General features: G+C 45.5%; 1 protein-coding gene across 2 annotated transcripts in view; it reads left to right on the forward strand.

Annotated features, from left to right (window-relative positions):
• The window catches only part of LEMD3 (LEM domain containing 3), a 96,456-nt gene that overhangs the window by 19,475 nt on the left and 60,659 nt on the right, over window positions 1-16,322 (forward strand). For both annotated transcript variants that reach the window (XM_070755626.1, XM_070755625.1), the window contains 2 exons: window positions 9,886-9,917; window positions 10,523-10,586. In XM_070755626.1, coding sequence (XP_070611727.1) covers window positions 9,886-9,917; window positions 10,523-10,586 — 96 coding nt within the window. The remainder of the gene's footprint in view (window positions 1-9,885; window positions 9,918-10,522; window positions 10,587-16,322) is intronic.

The following is a 16,322-nucleotide window of genomic DNA, read 5'->3' on the forward strand; positions in this document are numbered from 1 at the left end:
GTTCTGCCAAGAAAATAGAATGGGTGTGTTTATGAAATCACCAGCAGTCAAGCTGGTCTTTAAGGTGATTTTTTATGTATGATAATGGTTTAATATTTTGAGTTCAAATTGTACACATTTTGGCTTTGCCAAATAGACAACTTTCATACAAAGCTGAACAGAAGAAGCCTTTCCTGAATTAACTTGTTATAATATCTGATAATTGAATTTTATGTTCACTTTCTAAATTTGTCTACTTTAGAATAATCAAATATGACACTTTATTACTACCGTATTTTCCGGCGTATAAGACGACTTTTTAACCCCTGAAAATCTTTCCCAAAGTGGGGGGTCGTCTTATACGCTGGATACGCCGGCGGGGAGAGCAATGGCGGCGGCGGGAGTAGCGGAGGCGAGGCGGAGAAGAAAGAAGCGGCGGATAGCTGGCGAGGCGCCGGCTAGAGGGCTGGACCCCACCGCTTTGCCGCCGGCTTTGCTGGGGTTGAGCGCCACGCCCGGCGGCAGGAACTGCGGGGGGGGTAGCCGACGTAACGAGCCCTTGCCGCAGCTATCCGCCGCTTCTTTCTTCTCCGCCTCGCCTCCGCTACTCCCGCCGCCGCCTTTGCCTCTTGCCCGGCGGGAAGAGCAAAGGCAGCGGCGGGAGTAGCGGAGGCGAGGCGGAGAAGAAAGAAGCGGCAGGAACTGCAGGGGGGGTAGCCGGCGTAACGAGCCCTTGCCGCAGCTATCCGCCGCTTCTTTCTTCTCTGCCTCGCCTCCGCTACTCCCGCCGCCGCCTTTGCCTCTTGCCCGGCGGGAAGAGCAAAGGTGGCGGCGGGAGTAGTGGAGGCGAGGCGGAGAAGAAAGAAGCGGCAGATAGCTGCGGCAAGGGCTCGTTACGCCGGCTACCCCCCCGCAGTTCCTGCCGCCAGGCGTGGCGCTCAACTCCAGCAAAGCCGGCGGCGGCAAAGCGGCGGGGTCCAGCCCTCTAGCCGGCGCCTCGCCAGCTATCCGCCGCTTCTTTCTTCTCGCCCGGCGGGGAGAGCAAAGGTGGCGCCGGGAGTAGCGGAGGCGAGGCGGAGAAGAAAGAAGAAAAGAAAAAAGAAAAATAAAAGGAAGAGGTTTTGGTTTTTTTTAAATGCCTGTCTTCCCCCGCCCCCTTCAGCAACTGTTTCAGAACTCTCACATATTTGAATACGTTCCATTCTAAGATGGTTGTGGCAGTTGACAGTTTGAATGCCTTTGTCAGTTCTAGGAGGGCCGTTGAGCAACCTGTTTACTAATTGTCCAACAGCTGGTTACACTTGACTTTACCTGAAGAGGTGACTGTTTGATGCTTTATTAAGTTTAGTTACTGCAAATGAATTTTAGGACAATTCTTAATCTTGTTTTTCCCTCAATTTGGGCTGTCAGCATTCTTAGCTATGCTAAGTGGGGTGGAAATCTCTTCAGGCATAGTCAACAGCATTAAAATGGTGGGCCCCACAAGGATTGAAGCCTTTTTACGTGTGTGTGATAGCCACCACCACACATACAAAAAATGTAATTTGATAATGTTATTTTACATTTTTAAAAAATCTTAATTATTTTGTTTTAACGTTTTATTATATTGATTAAATTGTATACTGCTCAGAGTCCTGCTATAAGCCAATTACAAATTTAGACACAGACAGACAGATAGACAGACAGATGATGGATGGATGGATGGATGGATGGATGGATAGAAAGATATATGATGGATAGGTAGATAGATAGACAGACAGACAGACAGATGATGGATGGAGGATAGATAGATGGATAGATAGATAGATAGACAGACAGACAGACAGACAGACAGACAGATATATGATGGATGGATGGATAGGTAGGTAGATAGATAGATAGACAGACAGACAGACAGACAGAAAGATATATGATGGATGGATGGAGGATGGATGGATAGATAGATAGATAGATAGATAGAGAGATAGATAGATAGATAGATAGACAGAAAGATATATGATGGATGGATGGGTAGGTAGATAGATAGATAGACAGACAGACAGACAGACAGATGATGGATGGAGGATGGATGGATAGATAGATAGATAGATAGATAGATAGATAGATAGATAGACAGAAAGATATATGATGGATGGATGGATAGGTAGATAGATAGACAGACAGACAGATGATGGATGGAGGATGGATGGATGGATAGATAGATAGACATACAGACCGACAGAAAGATATATGATAGATGGATAGAAGATAGGTAGGTAGGTAGATAGATAGATAGATAGATAGTTAAATACATAGAGGGAGAGATAAATAGATGAGAAAGATGGAATGATAGAAAAGTAGGTAGGTAGTTAGGTAGTTAGGTTTGATGTTTGATGACAAGCAGTCTTATGTTTTCCTGCTAAACACCTGCATGTCATAAGCAGTTGAATTAAAATTATTATCATATTGAAATCAAATCTGATGGGGTTTTTTTCATTTTTATTTGGTGTGCGTCAGAAGAGGGGTAGTCTTATACGGCGAGTATATCTCAAATTCTATATTTTAACTGGAAAAGTTAGGGGGTCGTCTTATACACCCAGTCGTCTTATACGCCGGAAAATACGGTATTTTAATTTAGACATCAAGAGTGAGAATTTGTATTGTCCTTGCACTTGGCACTTTCCCAAGCCTGAAGGTGGGCATCTTACACAAGGTTCCCAAGCCTCTTTTAGGTGTCTTTGCCTAAGTTCCCAAGCCTAAAGAAAGTGTCTTAATGGTTCCCAAGTGGTAGTAAAACATCAGTGCTGCAAAGACAAGAATTTTTCACTGATAATTTTAGCTGGTTTTTTTGGTAATTTATACAGTGGTACCTCAAGATACGAACCCCTCGTCTTATGAACAACTCGTGATACGAACCCGGGGTTCAGAAAAAATTTGCCTCTTATGAACTTTTTTCGAGTTACGAACGCCAAACCCGAACTTCCGGGTTCCGCGTTCGGGAGGCTGCTGGGAAGCCCCCCCGGCTGTTTTAAAAGGTGACCGCTGGGCTGGGGGGCTTCCCAGCAACCCCCCGAACCCCAACCCGGAAGTTCGGCAAAAGTTCGGGGTTCGGGAGGTTGCTGGGAAGCCCCCCAGCCCGGCTGTCACCTTTTAAAACAGCCGGGCGGCTTTCCAGCAGCCTCCCGAAGCGGAACGCCAAACCCAAACTTCCGCGTTTGGCGTTCGGAGGCTGCTGGAAAGTCCTACTTCTCCCCCCCAGCCAAAACCCCAAAGCCTGTTTAGCTGCCACACGATTTAGCCAGGACAGGAGCGAAGTGACGTGGAGGAATGGGGAGCTGAAACCGGGCGGTTTCAGCTTTCCATCCCTTCACGTCACTTCGCCGCTAAATCGTGTGGCAGCAAACATTCCTCCACGTCATTTCGCTCCTATCCTGGCTAAATCATGTGGCAGCAAACATGCTTTGGGGTTTTGGCTGGGGGGGAGAAGTAGGACCTTCCTAACTCCCTCCCCTCCAGCCAAACCCCCAAAGCATGTTTGCTGCCACACGATTTAGCGGCGAAGTGACGTGAAGGGATGGAAAGCTGAAACCGCCCGGTTTCAGCTCCCCATTCCTCCATGTCACTTTGCTCCTGTCCTGGCTAAATCGTGTGGCAGCAAACATGCTTTGGGGTTTTGGCTGGGGGGGGGAGAAGTAGGACCTTCCTAACTCCCTCCCCCCCAGCCAAACCCCTAAAGCATGTTTGCTGCCACACGATTTAGCGGCGAAGTGATGTGGATGGATGGAAAGCTGAAACCGGGCGGTTTCAGCTTTCCATCCCTTCATGTCCCTTCGCCGCTAAATCATGTGGCAGCAAACATGCTTTGGGGATTTGGCTGGGGGGGAGAAGTAGGACCTTCCTAACTCCCTCTCCCCCAGCCAAACCCCCAAAGCATGTTTGCTGCCACACGATTTAGCGGCGAAGTGACGTGGATGGATGGAAAGCTGAAACCGGGCTGTTTCAGCTTTCCATCCCTTCACGTCCCTTCGCTGCTAAATCGTGTGGCAGCAAACATGCTTTGGGGATTTGGCTGGGGGGGAGAAGTAGGACCTTCCTAACTCCCTCCCCCCCCAGCCAAACCCCCAAAGCATGTTTGCTGCCACACGATTTAGCGGCGAAGTGACGTGGATGGATGGAAAGCTGAAACCGGGCTGTTTCAGCTTTCCATCCCTTCACGTCCCTTCGCCGCTAAATCGTGTGGCAGCAAACATGCTTTGGGGATTTGGCTGGGGGGGAGAAGTAGGACCTTCCTAACTCCCTCCCCCCCAGCCAAACCCCCAAAGCATGTTTGCTGCCACACGATTTAGCGGCGAAGTGACGTGGATGGATGGAAAGCTGAAACCGGGCTGTTTCAGCTTTCCATCCCTTCACGTCCCTTCGCCGCTAAATCGTGTGGCAGAAAACATGCTTTGGGGATTTGGCTGGGGGGGAGAAGCAGGACCTTCCTAACTCCCTCCCCCCCAAGCCAAACCCCCAAAGCATGTTTGCTGCCACACGATTTAGCGGCGAAGTGACGTGGATGGATGGAAAGCTGAAACCGGGCTGTTTCAGCTTTCCATCCCTTCACGTCCCTTCGCTGCTAAATCGTGTGGCAGCAAACATGCTTTGGGGATTTGGCTGGTGGGGAGAAGTAGGACCTTCCTAACTCACTCCCCCCCAGCCAAACCCCCAAAGCATGTTTGCTGCCACACGATTTAGCGGCGAAGTGACGTGGATGGATGGAAAGCTGAAACCTGGCTGTTTCAGCTTTCCATCCCTTCACGTCCCTTCGCCGCTAAATCGTGTGGCAGCAAACATGCTTTGGGGATTTGGCTGGGGGGGAGAAGTAGGACCTTCCTAACTCCCTCCCCCCCAAGCGAAACCCCCAAAGCATGTTTGCTGCCACACGATTTAGCGGCGAAGTGACGTAGATGGATGGAAAGCTGAAACCGGGCTGTTTCAGCTTTCCATCCATCCACGTCACTTCGCCGCTAAATTGTGTGGCAGCAAACATGCTTTGGGGTTTTGGCTGGGGGGAGGGAGTTAGGAAGGTCCTACTGCCTCCTCCCCCAGCCAAAAACACAAAGCCAGGCAGCCTCCAGCCAGCAAAGGAGCCTCCTGATTCTCCCCGCTTCTCTGTCCCGCTCATTGCCCATGTCCGGCAGAAGCTGCTGCCCGATTGCTCTTAGCCGGCGGGATGCAAAGTGCTGGGGTGGGGGGGTGTCCTGACAGCCCCCACCACCCCAATGCGAGCGGCGGGGAGTCACCCATGGCCGGCAGAAGATCGCTCTTGCTGACCTGATGCCTCGCGGTGAAGCCGGGCAAGAGCGATCTTCTGCCGGCCATGGGCGACTCCCCGCCGCTTGCCCATGGCCGGCAGAAGATCGCTCTTGCCCGGCTTCCCCGGGAGGCAGCAGGTCAGCATCCTCGGCGGGCGAGCGGCGGGGAAGCCGGCGGCTGTGGCAGCTGCTGCAAGAGGCTTCCCCGCCTCCTCAAAGCAGCCTCCCAAACCTGAACTTTCACTGAGAAGCCCCGCCGCCTGGCTGTCACCTTTTAAAACAGCCGGGGGGCTTCTCAGCAGCCTCCCAACGCCGAACCCGGAAGTTCGGGTTTGGCGTTCGGGTTCAGGAGGCTGCTGGGAAGCCCCCCCCCGCTGTTTTATAAGGTGACAGCCGGGCGGCGGGGTTTTTTTTGTTGTTGCACGGATTAATTGACTTTACATTGTTTCCTATGGGAAACAATGTTTCATCTTAGGAAACTTTCGTCTTACGAACCTCCTCCTTTATTTATTTATTTATTTATTTATTACTTAGGTTTGTATGCCGCCCCTCTCCGAAGACTCGGGGCGGCTCACAACATGTAAAAACAAATCATAAGCAATCAGACAAATTTAAAATATTTAAATATTTAAAAACCCCATATGCTAACAGACACACACACAGACATACCATGCATAAATTAAACGTGCCCAGGGGGAGATGTTCCTTGCACCAATTAAGTTCGTATCATGAGGTATTACTGTATTGTTGTCCGCGTGCTGTAGTTGCTGGTACTGGAAGAACTGCTAGAATATGCTGTTCAGGAATCCAACAGGAATCTCTTCTGCTAGGCCAATGAAATGATTGTGCAGGCCCACATGAAGTCAATTGGAATAAACTGGTGATTTTCATGAGTTCCAGCAACTATGGAAGCTTTACTGAATCTTTTCTCTTGCACGCATTGTGAAGATTCAATTTCATAATTGGAAACAAAAATAAACTTGATTTTATTTATTTTTTGTTTGCAAAATTCAAACAAGCCTTGAGCTGTGAGAATTTGGCTTTTTTTAGGCCATTGCAAACTAGCCTGAGCTGCTAGTCACTTTGTTGTACCACCAATGGCATCACATGGAGACTTGCCATGGCTTGTGCCAAAGAAATTCCACTGTGCTCTTATTCCAAAATATTTCTGATTATAGCACAAGTTGGCAAAGTTTTTGAAGTTCTTGTATTGTGCAGCTGAGTCATCACTAAAGTATGTTACATAATTTATTTCGCCAATTGTGCTTTTCAAGAACATGACCAATTTTTCCAACTGCTGCAAGCTGTCACTTATTATGCAAACACTTATGCACTTAATTTCACCTGAAACATCGGGGCAGTAAACAACAAATGGATGTATAGTGTTCCCTTGACTTTCACGGGGGATGCGTTCCGAGACCGCCCACGAAAGTCGAACTTCCGCGAAGTAGAGATGCGGAAATATATACACCATTTTTGGCTATGAACAGTATCACAAGTCATCCCTTAACACTTTAAAACCCTAAATTACCATTTCCCATTCCCTTAACAACCATTTAGATTATTACTCACCATGTTTATTTATTAAAGTTTATTTTAAAAAATATTTATTAAAGGTGGACAAAAGTTTGGCGATGATATATGATGTCATCGGGCAGGAAAAACCGTGGTATAGAAAAAAATAGGCTATTCGCAAAGTTCGGACTCGCGAAAATTGAAGGAACACTAGTGTAGCCTGACTATTGTCCCAGTGGAAACCTTGAACAGCATCTTGGACAATACATGAATAGTTTTCAGCAGAGTCCATCAGAACAACAATTTCATAAGGATTATGAAACCTGGCCTCACCCCTCCATTTCCTAACAAACATTCCTGTTTTTTTAGTTTTCTTGAACACAGTCTTATAACATGTGTTCTTTATTTTAAAAAAATGCTTATTGAAAAAAGAATCACTTTTACTGCCCTTGTATCAATGGTGCAGTGAAGAAATCACAGGCTGCCCACAAGCAGTTGAATACATTTTTCCAAAATTAAAATAATATATTCTTAATATATTCAAAATTAAAATAATATATTCTTAAAGAAGAGATTCTGCTCTTTCTAATGGTGCTAAATGGAAGGGGATTGCAGCTGTCCCACAGGATCAAACAGGGCATCAAACCCATTAAATATCAACTTTGAGATCTTATGTTTTTTCAACAATTTGAAGGAAAGTGCTGCAAATTGGAAGTCCTCATTGCAGCTATGTACTTAGTACACCTGCCAAAAATCAACCTGAAAGGCCAAATAGTTTTGAAACTACAGCAGCCTAAAGATGGCTGTAAATTCATTTTTGAGGGGTTTTTTTGCAAAGTTTGAGCCTGAACCATGGAAAAAGTAAGAGGATTAGGTACATGGGGTTTTGCCAGTTTATAAAGTCTTACAAGATGTTCAGGTTCTCCTAATATCTCCAACATACTACTGAAACTGCCACGTTTACAGCTTCTGGAAGTTGGCCCAAAATATCATTTTTGCATTTTGCAACCCTTTACTTGAGGTCTCCTAGAACTCCCAATTTTCAGTCTTTTGAATTAAAAATGTGCACAGCATAGTTTTATATCATAAAGAAACTATGTGCCAAATTTCATCAAAATCTGAGATGTTAAGATGGGGACGATCTTTAAAATTGTCCACTTGACATGGAATCAATCTCTCTCTCTCTCTCTCTCTCTCTCTCTCTCTCTCTCTCTCTCTGTGTGTGTGTGTGTGTGTGTATATATATACACACACACACACACAGTGATACCTCATCTTACAAACGCCTCGTCATACAAACTTTTCGAGATACTGTACAAACCCGGGGTTTAATATTTTTTTGCCTCTTCTTACAAACTATTTTCACCTTACAAACCCACCGCCGCCGCGGAGATGCCCCTCCTCTGGACTTCTGTTGCCAGCGAAGCACCCGTTTTTGCGCTGCTGGGATTCCCTTGAGGCTCCCCTCCATGGGAAACCCCAACTCTAGACTTCTGTGTTTTTGTGATGCTGCAGGGGAATCCCAGCAGGGAAATCCAGCAGCACAAAAATGGGCGTTTCGCTGGCAAAGGAAGTCCGGAGGTGGGGTTTCCCAGCAAGGGGAGCCTCAGTTAAATCGCAGCATAAAACACAGAGGTCCAGAGGTGGGGTTTTGAGGACTTTGGTGTTTTTACGGTGCTGCGATTTCACTTATGCTCTCTTCGCTGGAAACCCCACCTCCAGACTTCCGTTGCCAGCAAAGCACTCATTTTTGCGATGCTGGGATTCCCCTGCAGCATCGCAAATATGTATATACAGTGATACCTCATCTTACGAACGTAATTGGTTCCGGGACAAGGTTTGTAAGGTGAAAAGTTTGTAAGACGAAACAATGTTTCCCATAGGAATCAATGGAAAAGCGATTAATGCGTGCAAGCCCCAAACTTTTGCCAGCCGAAGCACCCGTTTTTGCACTGCTGGGATTCCCCTGAGGCTCCCCTCCATGGGAAACCCCACCTCCGGACTTCCGTGTTTTTGTGATGCTGCAGGGGAATCCCAGCAGTGCAAAAACGGGTGCTTCGCCGGCAATGGAAGTCCGGAGGTGGGGTTTCCCAGTGAGGGGAGCCTCAGCAAAATCGCAGCATCGCAAAAACATGGAAGTCCTCGAAATCCCACCTCCGGACTTCCATGTTTTTGTGATGCTGCGATTTTGCTGAGGCTCCCCTCGCTGGGAAACCCCACCTCTGGACTGGAATGCCCTGTCTCTGGACTTCTGTTGCCAGCGAAGCACCCGTTTTTGCGCTGCTGGGATTCCCCCGCAGCATCGCAAAAACACGGAAGTCCGGAGGTGGTGTTTCCCATAGAGGGGAGCCTCAGGGAAATCCCAGCAGCACAAAAACGGGCACTTCGCTGGTGACAGAAGTCCAGAGGCAGGGCATCCCAGTGGCGGTGGCTTGGGTGTGTAAGGTGAAAATAGTTTGGAAGAAGAGGCAAAAAAATCTTAAACCCCAGGTTTGTATCTCGAAAGGTTTGTATGACGAGGGGTTTGTAAGATGAGGTATCACTGTATATAGTTATATTCAGGGGTGGGTTCTAATTTACCTTGCCACCGGTTTGCTTCCTCCCATGCAGTATGGCTATGCGCTCATTGTGTGCCATATGGCGCAGTGCAGAAAATTTAGCTTCTGACATGCACAGAACTAAACCAGCTTCTATGCTTTCCCAGAAGCCAAAAACAAGATGGTGCAGCTTATGTCGTCACCTTAGAGCCGGTTTAGGGGCATGGCCAACCAACAATCTCTCACAGTTCGGCAAGCGGAGGAAATTCCCGCTACCGGTTCTATAGAACAGGTCCAAACCTGGAGCAACCCACCTCTGGTTATATTTTGCATGCCTTTAAACATTTTGACTTGGATGAGAACTTTGATTTACTAGCAATACATATTTTGCTATTTAAATAAAGCAGTGCATAATAGAGGAAGTTATCAAGATATATAACAGAGATGTGGATATCTTTGACACATCGACCTGTTTTGAATTCTGTTACTTCTGTTGTAAAATGTGATACTGCTAAATATTTTTGCAATATAATTACAATAATTGGGTTTTAGTATTTCATTTTTTTTTTCATTTATAGATAATCCAACCATTGGTGAAAACAATGTAAATGTAAGTATAAATTAATAACATTGGTAAAATTTATCACAACTCTTATTTAAATTACATAGATAATTAGCTTTAAAATTAAGTAAATTTATTCTACAAATTTTGCTTTTTATTTGATATATCAGTTATAAGGGATTTATATTTTTTGGCAATATTAGTGGCTACAGAAGTTGATATATCTCTCTGATAAGAATTTTGTTATGCACATTCTACAACTTAGTAATATTTTATGCCCAAAACCTGGACATGCATATTTTGTGCATGCACATCTTAGAACATCACTTAATCATTCTGTCTGGAATTTATCAAAATTCTGTATTTCAGAAAGTTAAGATACATATCTAAGTGTGCTGCATCATATTTATTTTTTTAACTTTTATTCACAGCAAAGGAAATAAAAATAAAGGATGGCAAGTTTGATGTAATGAGAATTCTCACACTCCCATCACTAAAAGCCTGGGTGAAGAGCTCACTCATCACATGCTATTAAAACCCTAGTTGAAAACATCATTTTTGGATTTAAATAGTCAAGGATTATGAATGATTTCAGGCATTTCAACTATAACTTTCAGAACAAAATATGTTTAATTCATTTTTTAATTCTCTAGGAAGACCAACCAATTCTCATGAACTGTTTATATAGACTTCATGAAAAGTTGGCACAAATGGCAGGTAAGTCTTTAAAATTAATGCATAGTTTAATTAAAAACATTCAAATGTAAAACAGTACAATGGTACTTCTACTTAAGAACTTAATTCATTCCGTGACCAGGTTCTTAAGTAGAAATGTTCTTAGGTAGAAGCAATTTTTCCCATAGGAATTAATGTAAAAGCAAATAATGCATGCAAACCCATTAGGAAAGAAATAAAACCTCAGAATTTGGGTGAGAGGAGGAGGAGGAAGAAGAGGAGGAGGAGAGTTGCTGCCGAAGGAAGAAGGTGAGGTGAATAAAAAAAATCCAAAACTTTAAGGCTTTTTTTTTTAATAAAGGGACTGTGAGGCGGCTAGGAGGAGCACGCACCTCCCATACACCCGGCGCAAGGCAGCCTCCCATACAGTACGCCAGAGAGAGAAACCCAGGTGGGCAAGAGGGGGGAACCTCCCGCTCCTTTGACTGAAAGGCACCGGCTGCTGCTGCTGCTACCTGCTGCCTCTTCGTTCCCATGCTGAAGGGATCCCCTCTCCTCTCACTTGTTTGCTTTGTAGCCAGCGCCTTTCTTTCACTGTGGTGACTCCTTAGTTTGGCCTCACCTCGAGGTTTGATTACTGCAACGCTCTCTACATGGGGCTACCTTTGAAAAGTGTTCGGAAACTCCAGATAGTGCAGAATGCGGCCGCGAGAGCTATCGTGGGGCTTCCTAGATTCACCCACGTTTCTACAACACTCCGTGGTCTGCACTGGCTGCTGATCAGTTTCCGGTTACAATTCAAAGTGTTGGTAATGACCTTTAAAGCCCTACATGGCATTGGACCAGAATACCTCCGGAACCGCCTTCTACCACATGAATCCCAGCGGCCGATAAGGTCCCATAGAGTTGGCCTTCTCCGGGTCCCGTCGACTAAACAATGTCATTTGGTGGGCCCCAGGAGAAGAGCCTTCTCTGTGGCGGCCCCAGCCCTCTGGAATCAACTGCCTCCACCCTCCTTGTCTTTCGCAAGTTACTTAAGACCCACCCGTATCGCCAGGCATGGGGGAACTGAGACATCTCCCCCAGGCTCTTACATTTTATGTATGGTATGTGTGTGTTGTATGGTTTTTAAATGATGTGGGTTTTTAGCTGTTTTTTAATATTAGATTTGTTTCTATTGTAACATTGTTATTATTATTGTTGTGAGCCGCCCCGAGTCTTCAGAGAGGGGCAGCATACAAATCCAATAAATAATAATAATAATAATAATAATAATAATAATAATTATTATTATTATTACTATTATTAAAGTCAAGTTGATCTGGGCGGGGAAAAGGTTCGGGAGGCAACCTCATGCGGGGTGTATGGGAGGCAGTGTGAGGGAGTCACCACACTTTCTCTCCAAGTGCCCAGAGAAAGGAAATCCGGGGTGGGGCAGCAGGTAGAGTGCTGTACTGCAGGCCACTGAAGTTGACTGTAGATCGGCAGGTCAGTAGTTCAAATCTTATCACCGGCTCAAGGGTGACTCAGCCTTCCATCCTTCCGAGGTGGGTAAAGTGAGACCCGGATTGTGGGAGCAATATGCTGGCTCTGTTAAAAAGTGCTATTGCTAAACATGTTGTAAGCTGCCCTGAGTGTAAGGAGAAGGGCAGCATAAAAATCAAATGAATGAATGAATTAATAAATTAATAAAACGTTCTGTTCGCTCTGCGCTCACAAAGCTTCTTTAAACGCCACCAAAAGGCTCCTCTGGCAGCCCAGAAAAGCCCGACATGGCCAGGATTAAAGGGGAAATGGCAGGAAATTGGCTGGACCTTCATGCTGCTCTCAAATTTCCTGGGAAATTGTTCCGGGCTCGGGTTCTTAAGTAGAAAATGGTTCTTAAGAAGAGGCAAAAAGGTCTTGAACACCCGGTTCTTAACTAGAAAAGTTCTTAAGTAGAGGTGTTCTTAAGTAGAGATACCATTGTATTTTGATACTTTCAGGACAAAGTATGAAACTAAATAATATATCTTTTTAAAAGTAATTTTACCAAAGATAATTGCAAGAGTAAAAATACAAGGTAAGGAAGTATTAAGAAAGTTGAAGGAAAAGCAATAGAAAAAAGTGTAAATAATTTTAATAATTTTTTGCCACCTCTTAATTTATAACCAATTATTTCTTCATCCTATCTACCATCACATTTCAGTCTTAGGGTCAGCATAAGTACATTAAGGGTTGCCAGAAACAATGTATCTATTTTAATCTTGATCAAATAAACCAAATTTGTTTTATTTTCTTTTACTTCTAATAATCTTAATGTTTAGTCCAGGAGTGTCAAACTTGTGATGATACGTGGTCATGTGACATATCACAGCTTTTCCCCCTTGCTAAACTGGTCAGCATGTGATGCATCCGGCTTTCAGGCTGTGAGTTTGACACCACTGGTTTAGTCCATTCAAGTAATACATAATTTGATTTATTTTTTACCCTTTCTCACAAAATGACCTGCCTCAGTGATGACAGATAAACTTGTTCCTTTTTTTCCAAAACGTTTTTTGGACTCAGCCCATTCAGAGAAGCAAACATTACTATTGACATTATTGATATTAACTTCTAATTATATTTTTTAAAAGAATATTTTAGTATTTCAATTGTACCCATATTTTGTATCATTCTGTAGCTTTTAATTAGATTATGTATTTTTCTCCTTTAATTAGAATATTTTTCTATTGTCTTTTTTAAAAAAATGTTTATTTATAGAATGAATTGAAAACTAGTTGTCTTTCCCATTGGAGGGATTCCTTATAATTAATTCCAAAATCTTAATTTCAAACTTATCTGGGCCCTTAATCCATTTATAATTTTCTAACTTCAATCTTAATTGACTATTTGCTTATTTCACATTTTAAAAGTTCTTACTATGTAGTTAACATCATTCAGGATTGAAGGCACACTTACTTGGTGGTTAAAATTTTTAATCCAAAGTTTTCTAATAGCTGAAAAGTAATACTAAGCAATATCCAAATGTTATTAGAAAAGAAAATATATGAACTCAATGTCATTCTCCAATGCATCTGGAAGGAGAGTCCATGTGGGTTATACTCAAGTCTTATTGGTAGGGACTGAGTATATATTTACATATTAATTACATGTTAAATACGTACCGCCCCCTAGCTGCCCCAGAGGCTCAGTTTTAAAAAACTCAGTCAGGAAAGGGACACTGAGTTTTTCCTCTGTAATTTGGATAGTTCAAAGGAGGTTTTATACCCTTGATGACAGGCCAGATGAATAGCAACGCCATTTTCCCTCGGCAGATAGCTCCCCCAGCGCTTGTAACGGCCGCTTCCCAGCTGATTAAAAGCGAAAGCCAGACAGCCGAAATGCGCCTGTAGCCCTGAAGGCAGGTTCCTGGGCTTAAAAAATTGACGCGCCTGCCATTTTTAAGCACGATCGCTCAGGGGCGGCGTCAGCTGTTTGGCGCGAAGCTGGCACGGCGCCAAACAGCCCAAAGCAGAATAGAACGGGGAAAAGCGGTGGCATGACATTGCGCCGCCCACTGCTTGATACAATCTTGGCAGGAAGCCAGAGGCACAGTAGAGCTGTCTGGAATCTTACTGACAACGGCTGCCTGTGACTGCAGTGATCCAAAAGACATATCAAAAACTCTATCGTGAGTAAAAGCTGCCCCAATTATGGCTGATCAGACTAATGCCCCAGTGGGTGAACAATCTACCCCACCTCCGGTGGCCTCCAAACACAAGGAGAAATCACCATGCAGCAAGGCCAAGAAGTCTCAGTCTGGCTCCTCCCTTAAGGAGGCTGAGAGAAAAATCAAGGCTTTGGAACAAAGGTTGGAAGCGGCCTTACACCCCACTAATACCAACCCAGCAGGCTAGATCCCGAATGTGCCACCATTCCAACAGTTGGCACAACCCTTTGAATCTCCCTCTATGCGGGTTGGATTGGGACCAACTGGATCGGCCTCTGAGAGAGATTGGTTGCCTGATCACCATATCCCAGCCTTTTCTCCACAACCGATGACTGCAGGAAGGCCTAACTCCGCCAGTCAAACTAGGCACTTGGCGCCTGACTTGGCACAGGGCCCCCAGACTCCATTGGCTACGTTTACACCCACAACCACAGGATTCAGAGAGCAACCTGATGCCTGGCAGAACATCACACCAGCGTGGCAGGACATTATTGCAAACGCTTATTCTCAGGGCATGGCGGCTGGAGTACGTCAATCCACAATCCAGCCACCACACTCAGCCTTTCCTCGGGACCTCTGGTCTGCGCCACCCCCGTCGAGGTTGGGCTCCATGATGGAGGACTCCCCACTAATGGAAGAGGGTAGCGATCAAGAGAATGACCTCTCAGATGATGAGGCCAACCTGCCTGAGCAGCCGGCCTTCGCTGGACTATTTAAGCCAGCTTTGTTCAGGATTTTGCTACACAAAGCTAAACAAGCGCTAGAAATGCCAGGTTTGGCTAAGCCGTTGGACACGTCCAACACTGCTAGAACATCGGCTACCCTAACCAAAGAGCCTCCCAAAGAGTGTGAACACATACCATCATCTGAGATCTTTTTAGAAAACATTAAACGCCCGTGGCAGCACCCAGCGGCAGCCCAGGGCCCATCCATGATGGAGAGGAGGTTTTATACCTTTGATAATGAGATCGAGACAGCTTTACAATTCCCGCCTATCGATAAGCCAGTAGCCACATTAGTGTCCACGGCCCTGGTACCATCAGAAACAGCAGACAGCCTGAAACCAGAAGATAGGAGGGCCGAAACCTTGCTATGCAAAGCGCATCAAATGTCGGCATAGGTTCTGCGAGCCGTGAGAGCAGCGTCATTTTTTAATAGAGTGTCCATAATGTGGATCCAGGAAGTTCAATCCAGACTGGGTCCTAAGGACGGTAGACTGAGACAAGACCTGAGTAAGGTCAACCGAGTTTTCTGCTGACGCTACCCTGAATGCAGCAAAGTTCTCCTCTAGGGGAATGGCTTCCACACTGTCATCACACCGTCTTATGGCTCAGAAATTGGCAGGCAGATGCCAAATTGAAATGGCGCCTCGCATCTTCTCCATTTCAGCGGGAGAGGCTTTTCGGAGACGTGCTGGAGCCCATGTTGGTGGAAGATAAGGACAAAAGGAAGGGCCTTCCAAACACCTATAGGTTTCAGGACCGTCGTGGCACTCCCTAATTCCGTAGGCAGCCCTTTCGGTGGGAACCTTCCTCTGGCACGACCCAGCCTGCAAGGTCGTACATACACGGTCAGTTCAACCAAATGCCCTAAAGAGGTGATAGAGCATATCTTCAGGACAGAAATAGGGGTTTCCAGCAACCCAAACGCTTCTACAGAGGATCCAATCAAAGGAACTTTAGGCGCTCCAAGTGATGCTGCCATCACGGCACCCCTAGGAGGCAGACTTCAGTCCTTCAGCGCCCCCTAGGGAGTTACATCCTCAGACGCATGGGTCTTCTCCACTGTGTCTCAGGGCCTACGTTTGGAATTTCTACACCAGCCACTGAACAGGTTCTCTCCTGCCTTCTGATCTGCGACCATTCCAAGAGGGACCTACTGAATCAGGAAATAGCACACCTCCTAGAAATACATGCTATAGAGAGGGTGCCACACCAGATGGAAGGAACCGGATTCTACTCCATGGTATTCATCGTTCCCAAACCATCGTGTGTGTGTGTGTGTGTGTGTGGAGGCTAATACTGAACTTGAAGCAGTTGAAGCTTTTTGTACACTACAGAAGGTTCAAAATGCACTCCCTCTGGTCA

Source organism: Erythrolamprus reginae, chromosome 6 (genome assembly GCF_031021105.1).
Source record: "Erythrolamprus reginae isolate rEryReg1 chromosome 6, rEryReg1.hap1, whole genome shotgun sequence".
In the NCBI taxonomy this organism is placed as follows: domain Eukaryota; kingdom Metazoa; phylum Chordata; class Lepidosauria; order Squamata; family Dipsadidae; genus Erythrolamprus; species Erythrolamprus reginae.